Source organism: Chrysochloris asiatica, unplaced genomic scaffold, assembly GCF_000296735.1.
Source record: "Chrysochloris asiatica unplaced genomic scaffold, ChrAsi1.0 scaffold00280, whole genome shotgun sequence".
Classification (NCBI taxonomy): Eukaryota; Metazoa; Chordata; class Mammalia; order Afrosoricida; family Chrysochloridae; genus Chrysochloris; species Chrysochloris asiatica.
Window position 1 is genome coordinate 869,430 of NW_006408798.1, and position 10,974 is coordinate 880,403.

The window sequence follows — 10,974 nt, forward strand, 5'->3', positions numbered from 1 at the left end:
CTTTCTCCCGCGGAGCAGCTGGTAGTTTCGAACCACTGACCTTTAGGTTCGCAGCCCAATTCGTAACCACTACGCTACCAGAACTCTGATTAGTTGATAACAAATGCCTGAGACCATGCCCAGGCTGAGTAGAAATGAGCGTTGGGATCAATAAATGTATTCGACAGATGTGAGAGGGGAGATTAATGGCTGGTATAACCAGATGTTTTCTATCCTTGTTCTAGTCCTAGTCATGATTTTCTGACAGTAATGGTAAACGAACTGATAAGCACTGGCTACTCTGAAATATAGACAGGGATAGACAAGTCATATTACATGACCCAGAGAAGGGCCTCCCTCCAAATCCAATGTGTGGCTCTGTGGGTTAATGAACCAGACAGCAAAGCCATTTGAACTGCAAGGTCGGTGGTTTAAGCTCACCAGCTGCTCCTCGGAAACCCTATACAGGGTTGCTATGGGTCAGAATCGATTCGACAGCACTTAACATCAACAATGCAATCATATTGACCTTGAGGAATGACTAGCCTACTAGGATGTCTGCAGTCTCTTCAGTGACTGACCCAATCATAGGTACAACTGCTATTGTGATTGAACTCAAATGCCAGGCCCCCAAAGAGGAGGCAATATCGAACTCTATTTTGGGAAACATTGTATTGGAATATTTAGCATCTGTTTTTATCAACACTAGTGACCCCTTTGAAAGTAATCCAACCAACCAAGACTTCCCAAAACTACATTATATCAAAACTTTTACACAGGATAGTCTGGAGAGAAAAAAAATGTCACCTTTAGCACTGAATTAGCCTAGGATAATCCTTCATTGCACAAAGTTGCCGTTATAAAATGAAAATACTTATATTTATTATTATTTGTTATCACTCAGCACAAAGACGTTAACCTCATGCCATTCGAAACACATGTTTCTTTGCAGCATTGTTAAATAAAATGTCCTGGGTCTCATTTAATTCAGATGGATGAAATCAAAGCCAAGGACAGGATAATCTTTTCCCTGGAAAAGGAACTGGAGACCCAGACAGGCTATGTACAGAAACTCCAACTGCAGAAGGAGGCTTTGGATGAACAACTCTTTCTGGTCAAGGAGGCTGAGTGTAACATGAGCAGTCCGAAACGAGAAATTCCAGGAAGAGCCGGCGATGGGTCAGAACACTGCAGCAGTCCTGTAAGTCCTTTCAAGTTGAAGTTAACAACTGCAGAGTCATCGTTTATTTAGCCCCCAAGTTTTACTTTTCACTTAAGCTCTTTTCTTGTTTACTACAAAGAAATCAATTCTTTCTCCTACTGTAAAACCACTTGTATCTTGGGAACAGGGTTTTCTAAACTTATCAACAACAAAGTGGTCTGCCCTGCATTAGCTGATCACAAGAGAATTATAGATCGCATTAAATCGTTCATAAAAAAAATTTTTTCTAGCCAAGCCATACCTATCCAAACTTCAACCTATGATAACAATCATACATTAGATCAAAGTGCATTGCCTCTTGCCAAGGCTAGTAATTGAGTTGGAAACTGGTGGAGATGGTTATCATCTCTGTATAAAAAAAGGACTTAACCTTTTATAATCATTGCATGAAAACTTCTAGTTGGATTGAATTTGTTAATCGTTTCCTTAGAGTGTCATCATTTTATATGAAGAAATAATTTCAGAAGTGCTGTGGCAGAAATGAGCTGCATAGAGTTGGTTACCACGTGTTGTACCTTTCAAGTTATTTAGCTGCTAAAAAGATGAAAATATATTATTTAGGAAGAGAGATGGGTTCCAAAGTACTACTTAGAACTAAGTCATGAATAATTAATGCATTGGTATTCAGTATAGATATATATTTGGTATTGAGGGTAGATACATATTTCTAAGTAGGCATTGAGAAAAGTACTGAACTGTGCTTTGGCAGACTTAAAGAGTTTTCTCACCTAAACTCATCTACGGTTTCACGTATGTAATTGTCAGAAGAATAGACATAGAAGTCAGATTGTTTGGTTCAAATCCTGGATCTGCCATTTACTAACTGTGTGACCTCAGGTAAATCCCTTCACTGCCCAGAGTTTCCTCGTTTGTGAAATTGAGGTGCTGTGGTACCCCATAAGGTTGGTGTAAGGATTAGAAGGGTGTCTGTTGGCTGCTAACTGAAAGGCTGGTAGTTCAAGTGTACCCAGAGGTACCTCAGAAGAAAAGCCTGGTTATCTACTACCAAAAACATCAGTCATTCACAAACCTGTGGAGCACAGTTCTACTCTGATATCCATGGGGTCGCCAGGAGTTGGGATCAACTTAGTGGCAACTGGTTATTATTTTATTTATTTAGAGATTAAAAAAGGATTAGAAGAGGTAATATGGGGAAAAAATTGAGCACAATCTCTGACAGCTAGCCTTTGATACATATTATTGATCTATTGCTATTAGCTGTAGACCTTGAACATACTGTGACCTCTCTGAATATTACCTTCATAAAGTATGTGAAACTGCATTGTCAGCAGTTCCAGCACTATCCGAATAGTAACAGAATTGCAAGTCTGTGGCAGTATTGGACATTAGAACTCTGGTGTTGGTGGTGGACGTATGCCGTGGAGTCGGTTCCAACTCATGGCAACCCTGTATAGGATTTCAGTAAATCTTTATGTGAGTAGAAAACCTCATATTTCTTCCATGGAACGGCTGGTGGATTTGAACTGCTGACCTTGTGGATAGCAGCCCTACTTGTAACACACTGCTTTACTAGGGCTCCTTCTGGACTTAGAATTAAGCATAGAATTAAGGAATGATTGCTGTGTATAAAGTGATCCATGTCAATTCTGGCCTATGAGGAAGCCAGTTACACTGGACAAAATATGCCAATGACTGTCTTTTACTCATGAAGGTGATGCTCTGACTTTCTCTGACTCAGCTTTTTCTCTAGGAGTCAGAGGAATTTAGAAAGCCCATCTCAGTCCTCCTCTTCTGACCTCGCTGTGGCTAACTGTAATGGCAGGACAGCTGTTTATGCTGTGGGAAGCCATGTGCAGCCATTACACAAGGCTTGCTCCTTGAAGCTCAGGGATTCACAATATGACCTTGGCTTTCTAACACACAGCTCAGATTAAGTTGCTGCAACCTCTGCTACTCCCCTGTCAGGAATCTGGGTTCCAGGGAGTAGCCGCTTTATAGAATTTATTTGCTATTTCAGCCAGCTTGATCTTAAACCCAAATGGTGCATAATGAGTTAGAGAACATTTTACCCTCACCTCATGAGTCAGATGAATGGAACTGAGTTTATTGCTTTTCTGAATGGCATTTCAAAATGTTATGAGAAGTGTTATTAAAGAAAGTGACCAGTTTATTTCTTACTGTGTAGGATTTGCGAAGAAATCAAAAAAGAATAGCCGAATTGAATGCCACTATTAGAAAATTAGAAGACAGGAATACCTTGCTGGGAGATGAACGAAATGAATTGGTGAGTTACCACAAGAATATTTTAAATTTTGTATTGCATATCTTATTGTATATTTAAGCCTATTTAAAGGAATATAACATAATAGAGAAAAGGGCGTAAATCATAAATTCACTTAGTAAAGAGTCACAAATTGACACATTCATATAGTCACTATGTTGTTGTTGTGAAGTGCCATCAAGTTGGTTCCGACCCAGAGCGACCCTGTATAGGATTTCCGAGGAGTACCTGGTAAGCTTGAACCACTGACCTTGCGGTTCAAACGGCTTTGCAGTCTGGCACAGTAACCCCCAGCGCCACAACTCTACAGATGAATAAATGAAACATTACCATCTTTCTCCTAAAGTCAACCGCTGTTCTGATTCTGTCACCATAGAATTGTGTTGCTGTTTTTAAAACGATGTAAATGAAACCATGTAATATATACTCTGTGTGTCTGGCTTCTGTTGCCCAATATTGTGTGTTCATAAGATTCATACATGGTGTTGCATGTTCATTTATTATCATTACTCTTTTGGTTGTTGTTTGTTGTCACCAAGTCAATAGTATTCAATTAATATGCCATAAGATATTTATTTATTCTATTGTTGATGAGTATTTACCTTATTTCCAGTTTTCAGCTATTAGCATGGTGATGCTACATGTCTTTTTGGTTAAAAAAAAAAAAAGTGAGAATATACAAGAGTTGAATTACTGGATTTTAGGTTATCCATGTTCTCGGTTTAAGTAGATTCTAACAGTTGTTGAGAATTGTTATGACAATTTTCAGTACATTTACACTATTACCAACACCATTTTGGTGTGTGTGAAGTCTATTCTTATTGTGATTTTAAACTGTGTTTTCCTCATTACTAATGAATTGAGTAGTTTTCCAGATGTTTATTGGTCCTTTAGATGTCCTCTTTCTGATTTGCCTATTTGTCTTTTTACTATTTTCTGTAGAGTTGCCTTTTTTTTAAATTAAATTAGGATTTTTATGTCCTTTTTTCTGTATTATAAAATTTCAAGTATCTTATGCTGTGGTTAAAATTTTTACATTCTTTCTGATATTTGTAAATATAAAGATGTTTTCAACCCTTTTCTCTAATCTATCTATAGTTTTGGTAGGTCATATTTATATTGCTGGTTAATTCAAAATCTTTTCCAATTTCATCTGATTTCTTCCTTAATCCATTTTATGTTATTGATTTCTGCCTTAATTCCATTACAGTCAGAAAACATACTTTGTCTTACTTTATTTCTTTAAAATTTCTTGAGAGATTTACTTTCTGATTCCAGTATATGGTCGATCTTAAGAATGTCCAACATTCACATGAAAAGAAGGTAACTGTTGCATTTATTGGATGCAGTTTGGATCAAGTTTGTTAAAGATGTTAAGTGCCATCGAGCCAATTCTGACATACTTGTATAGAGTTTTCAAGGAGTAGCTGATGGGTTTGAACTGTAGAACTTGTGGTTCACAGTCCAGTGATGATCCTATAGTGCCACATAGTGTAATTTAAAATCCTAGGGGGTTCTTGGATTCTGGGTCTGGCACTGTAGGATAACACTTGATACAGTCCAGCTTCTTGGATTATTTGCTCAGCATACAGATTGAATAAATAGGGTGAAAGGATGCAGCCCGGGTGCACACCTTTCCTGATTTTAAACCATTCAGTGACCCCTTGATCATTTTGAATAATTGTACAAGTTTATGTACAAGTTCCTCATGAGCACAACCAAGTGGTATGGAATTCTTTGCAATGTTATCCATAGCTTGTTGTCATGATCCACACATTCAAAAGGCTTTGGATAGTCAATAAAGTAAGGTAAACATATTTCTGGTATTCTCTGCTTTCACCCAAGATCCATCTGACATCATCAGTGATATCCCTCATTGCACATCCTTTTCTGAATCTGGCTTGAGTTACTTGCAGTCAATGAACTTGTTGTGCCATTTTTATATTATAGGCAACAAAATTTTACTTGCATGTGATATTAATGACATTGTTCAATGATTTCCGCATTCCATTGAATCACATTTCTTTGGAATGGGCACAAAAGTGGATCTCTTATAATTAGATGGCCAAGTAGCTGTCTCCCAAATTTCTTGGCATAGATGAGTGATACCTCCAGTACTGCATCAGTTTGTTGAAAGATTGCAATTTGCATTCTGTCAGTTCCTGGAGCCTTGTTTTTCACCAGTACATTCAGTGCAATTTGAACTTCTTCCTTCAGTATCATTGGTTCTTGATCACATGCTACCTCTTTAAATGATTGAACATTGACTATTTATTTTTGGTACATTGGATCATTGTATACCTTATATCTTGTTTTGATGCTTTCTGCATCATTAAATATCTTGTCCATGTAGTTCTTCAATATTGAGAGTTGAGGCTTGAATTTTTCTTTAGTACTTTCAGCTTTAGAAATGCTGAGCGTGTTCTTCCCTTTCAATTTTCTAATTCCTGGAATTTGCACACATTTCTTTATAATACTTTGTTTTCTCAAACTACCCTTTGGAGTTTTCTGTTCAACTCTTTGATTTCCTCATTTCTTCCATTTGCTTTAGCATCCATATGCTGGAGAACAAGTTTCATAGTCTCTTCTGACATCCTTTTTTTTTTTTTTCTTTCCTTTATTTCCTGTCTTTTTAATGATTTTTTGCTTTTCTTCACAGATGATATATATGATGTTATCCCTCAGCTCTTCTAGTCTTTGGTCATTAGTGTCTAATGCATCAAATCTTTTCTAGAGATGGTCTCTAAATTCAGGTGAAATATGTATATGGTATAGTAGATTTATGGATATTTCCTAAACTTTGTGCTTAGATTTATTTTCTATAAATAGAATGAGTAAGTAAATTTTAAAATATAGAAAATTCATGTCATTGACTTCCAAAAAGAAACAAATCTTAAATAGTAAACTTATTAGTAAAATAATTTACTTTTTCTTTATATATTTAATTTTAATATTAATGCTTTAGGCATTGCTTTTATTGTTAAGTGCTATCAGGCCAGTTCTGACTCTTAGCAACCTTGTATAGGGTTTCCGAGGAGTGGCTGGTGAGTTTGAACCACCAACCTTGCAGTTTAAACCGACCTTGAGTTTGAATGCTTATCCTATGGCACCACACTAGGACTCACTTTAGGCATTAAGGCTCAATAATAGAGGATAAATATTATACAGTGAACTTCATAAAATAATTTATTTGTCCTTTATGTATTTAATTTTAACACTAATCCTTTAGTCATTAAAGCTCAGTAATAGAGGATAACTTTTATGCAAAATAAACATCATTTTGTCTTATGGTATAAATTGGGAGTTTTCAAATGGAGTTTGGGATGAAGCTTGGGGAGTATACTTTCAGAATCACAGTAGGAACTTTTTCAACTATTCATAAGTAGCTAAGTCTCCCACCTCAGCATTTACCAAAATGTTAAACTTTCAAGAGTAAGAGTGAGTACGTCTAGAATACTTGCTAGATATTTCTGATATAATCTTTCCCTTTCCTTACTTTGCACCCCACCTCACATTGTCACATCAAGAACCATTAGTGTGGAAATAATGAACATTTCAGAAGAATTAGAAAATGACATATTAGGGATGGAGGCTAGGGATGCTACTAAACAACCTTTAATGCGCAGGACAATGTCCTAAAGCAAATACTATCTAGCCCAAAATGTCTGTAGTGCTAAGATTGAGAGAGTAACCAGGCAAACTAAGGTGTGTGGTCATTTTTAATTCTGGGTGGATAATAATATAATGGGAGTCCTTGGGTGGTGCAAACAGTTACACACTCAACTATTAAACAAAAGGTTGGTGGTTCAAATTCACCCAAAGGTACCTTGGAAGCAGATCTAGTAATCTGCTTCCAAAAGACTTTTTATGCGGTTGCTATGTACCATAGTGTTGATTCCAACTCATAGCAACCCTGTGTGGGATTTCCAAGGCTGAAAATCTTTATGGGATCAGAAAGCCTCATCCTTCTCCCACACCTTGACCTTGCAGTTAGCAGCCTAATAGGGTACCCACTATGTTACAAGCCCTGCTGAGTCTTGAAAATTCTATGGAGTTTAACTCAGACATACATGGGATTGCCATGAATTGTAATCTACTTGATGATAGCAAACAACAACAGTAATATAATAGCAGTCCTTCGGTGATGCAGTTAATGTGTTCAGCTGCTGACTGAAAGGTTGGTAGTTCAAGTACACCCAGAGGTGCTTGAGAAGGTCTGGAGCTTTTCAGCCATTGAAAATCCTATGGAGCAAGTTCTGTTCTGATGGACACACATGGAGTCATCATGTGTCTGGACTTGATGGTAACTGGCTAACAGTATTCATCATGCTTTCCCTCAGTTGGGTGAGAATTAGCTGTTCTTAAACACAAATGTCAGAATAATTTCAAATTTGTGTCTGCAGTTCTTTTTACGTAATTTCCTTTTTCAACAAAAGTGTTGAAAAAACTTCCTTAAAAGTGTCATGGAACAATTCAGATGTAAATTGTTGAATGGGAAACGAATAATTATGTAAACTTACACTTAAAATAAAATGTTCTAAATCAATAAACAGCCTTAGTTCGAGTCAGGAGAGTTGGCAAAAACTTTGATGAGAAGAATGGGTTTTGAAAACAGCCAGACTTGTATTCAGTTCCTGGTTTCATCACACAGTGGCTGTGTAGTTCTGATGGGACCCTCTATTTCTCTGGACCAATGAGAGCTCATTGCTGGTTGGAGAAGTGCTAAGAAAGTGTGGGATTTGGGCTGAGCACAGTGACTTAATTGGTGTGGAGGAAGGAAGGTGGAGCAAGGAGAGCAATTACTGGTAGTGAGCATTTCCATTAGTAGTATCTCTGCAACAACTGCTTTAAAGTGTTGTATGAATACAGGATTATGAAAACTAAAATAAAGAGGCATTGTTGTTGTTGTTACTGTTAAGCGCTATCAAGTCAGTTCAGATTCATAGCAATCTTGTATAGGCTTTCTGAGGAGCAGCTGGTGAGTTTGAACTTCCAACCACAAGGTTCAAACCAACTTTGTGATCCAGGGCATTACCCTGCAGCACCACACCAGAGGCATTAGAGGAAACTAGAAAGACTAAAGTCTATTAGATGGATTGAAATGTCACTAGTCAGCCCTGAGATACATAGTATAATCTCAAGATGCCCTTTCTCTCTCACCAACTCATTTCCCCTGTTCCCACCTCACCTCAAAAACAGGAGACAAATTGTAACTTCTTTCTTCCCAGTTAAAACGTGTCCGAGAAACTGAAAAACAATGTAAACCTCTCCTGGAGAGGAACAAGTGCCTCGCCAAGAGAAATGATGAACTGATGGTGTCTTTGCAACGTATGGAAGAGAAACTAAAATCCATTACCAAGGAAAATTCAGAAATGGTGTGTATCATAACTTCTGCAGAATTGCAGCTTCCTTCTTTATATTATTCTAGTAGACTGACTTATTATTCTTTCTCAGTTCTTTTTAAAACGCTGTGCTATTTGTGAAAGTTTGGGGTTTTACCTTATATAAGCTAGAAGCCTTTAAGGAAGAAAGCGGAGAAAAGATTGCTTGCTTTGAATTTTATGGGGTTTCTAAATTTGCCAATCAGTAAGTACTTCCAGGAATCTGCACACTCTCCAAAAGTACAGAAATTGAGAAGCAGAGCTTTAGCATAGCTCCTCACCACACAAACCTCCTTCCAAGTATTTCCCTAACATACTCTTTACAGAGTGGCATGGTGGGTGGCCCTTCCCTGTCTAACATCATGCATAATAATTAGGAAAAAGATATCATCACTTGTTTTATACATGGACAAATGATATGCTAATGTATTTCTTAGCAGACTATACAGCTATACAGATCTTCCGACAATTCTCAGTGATTCTGACTTATTATAGCAGATAAAATAGGAGGGTTTGGTCTGGTGTGTGTGTACTCAAGCCAAGCAATTTCCAAATCTAGCTGGAGTTTTATACATTCATAAATTCTACAGATAAAGTTCAAGCTTTTTAAAGCATCCACCTGTATTTTCTTCTTCTACGTTATTGTTTTGCAAATTCAGAGAGAAAAAATCACGTCCCATCCACCCTTGAAGAAATTAAAATCTCTGAATGACCTCGACCAAGCTAATGAAGAACAAGAGACAGAGTTTCTAAAACTTCAGGTTATTGAGCAACAGAACATCATTGATGAACTCACACGGGTAGGTCTTAATCAATCTGCAGCCTCTTAGCTTTTTCCAAGGATAGGAAGTCAATAAATCCACATAGGCTGTAAGCACTTAATAATTCTGGATTAACTCCAGAGACCCAAATTCATGTATACAATATGTAAATTTGTTCAAGAGATTCTATTTCAAGATTATTTTGTGTTATTAAACTGCTTTATATCTTTCTTTTTAGCATAACATTTATTAATGAATTTGGTAACATATATAATAATAACTGCAAATCACATTACAAAGAACTTCTAAATGTACTGTTATGTACATGGCTAGGTAGCATGTCAGTGTGTGTGTATGTTACAATTTTCTCCGAGGAGCGGGATTCTAAGAAGCTCTGGTGACACAGTGGTTACAGTGCTTCTTTGCGTAAGTGCTTGGTCAGTGGTTCAAACCCACCAAAATTTTGTCAGGAGAAATAGATGTGACAGTCTCCTTCCATAAGGACTTACAAACTCGGAAACCCTAAGGGGCAGTTTTACTTTGTCGTATTGGGTGTTATGAGTTGGAATCTACTTGATAGCAGTGAATTTGGGTTTGGAATTTAGCAGGATCTTGGGGCTCAGAGATTAAATATTTTGCACACAATGATAGAACCATATGCTTCTTGTAACCTAGCACCTAGTCACGGTGTCTATCACATTGTTTAGTTGTTGTTGTCAAGTTCTGACTCATAGTGTACCGGTATAGGGTTCCAAGAAGTGGCTGGTAAGTTTGAAATGCAAACCTTGTGGTTCAAACCGAGCCTGCGTTTCAGTGCTTTTCATACAGTGCCACACCAAAACTCCGTCTACCACATGTTATTGTTGTTGTTAGGTGCCATTGAGTCAGTACTGACCCATAGTGACCTTATAAACAGCAGAACGAAACACTGCCCGATCCTGGACCAACCTCACTAATGTTGCCACAGAGTCGATCGATGCTGCCACCTGGCCAAACCATCTCATTAGGGGTCTTCCTCTTTTTCTCTGACCCTCCACCTTACCGAAGATGATATCCTTCTCAGCGACCGGTCCCTCCTGAGAATATGTCCAAAGTATGAGAGACGAAGTTTGTGCATCTTGGCCTCTAAGGTGCACTCTGGCTGCACTTCTTCCAAAACAGATCTATTTGTTCTTTTGGCAGCCCATGGCACTTTCAATATTCTCCTCCAACACCATAACTCAAAGGCATCAATTCTTATACGGTCTTCCTTATTCACTGTCCAGCTTTCGCATGCATATGAGGTTACTGAAAACACAATGGCTTGGGTCAGGAGCACCTTAGTCCTCAAGTTGACATCTTTGCTCTTCAACACTTTCAAAAGATCTTGTGCATCAGATTTGCCTAATG

General features: G+C 37.7%; 1 protein-coding gene across 4 annotated transcripts in view; it reads left to right on the forward strand.

The window, feature by feature from the left end:
• The window catches only part of JAKMIP2 (janus kinase and microtubule interacting protein 2), a 307,935-nt gene that overhangs the window by 226,222 nt on the left and 70,739 nt on the right, over positions 1 to 10,974 (forward strand). For all 4 annotated transcript variants that reach the window (XM_006874497.1, XM_006874499.1, XM_006874498.1 and 1 more), the window contains 4 exons: positions 971 to 1,180; positions 3,348 to 3,446; positions 8,672 to 8,818; positions 9,484 to 9,624. In XM_006874497.1, coding sequence (XP_006874559.1) covers positions 971 to 1,180; positions 3,348 to 3,446; positions 8,672 to 8,818; positions 9,484 to 9,624 — 597 coding nt within the window. The remainder of the gene's footprint in view (positions 1 to 970; positions 1,181 to 3,347; positions 3,447 to 8,671; positions 8,819 to 9,483; positions 9,625 to 10,974) is intronic.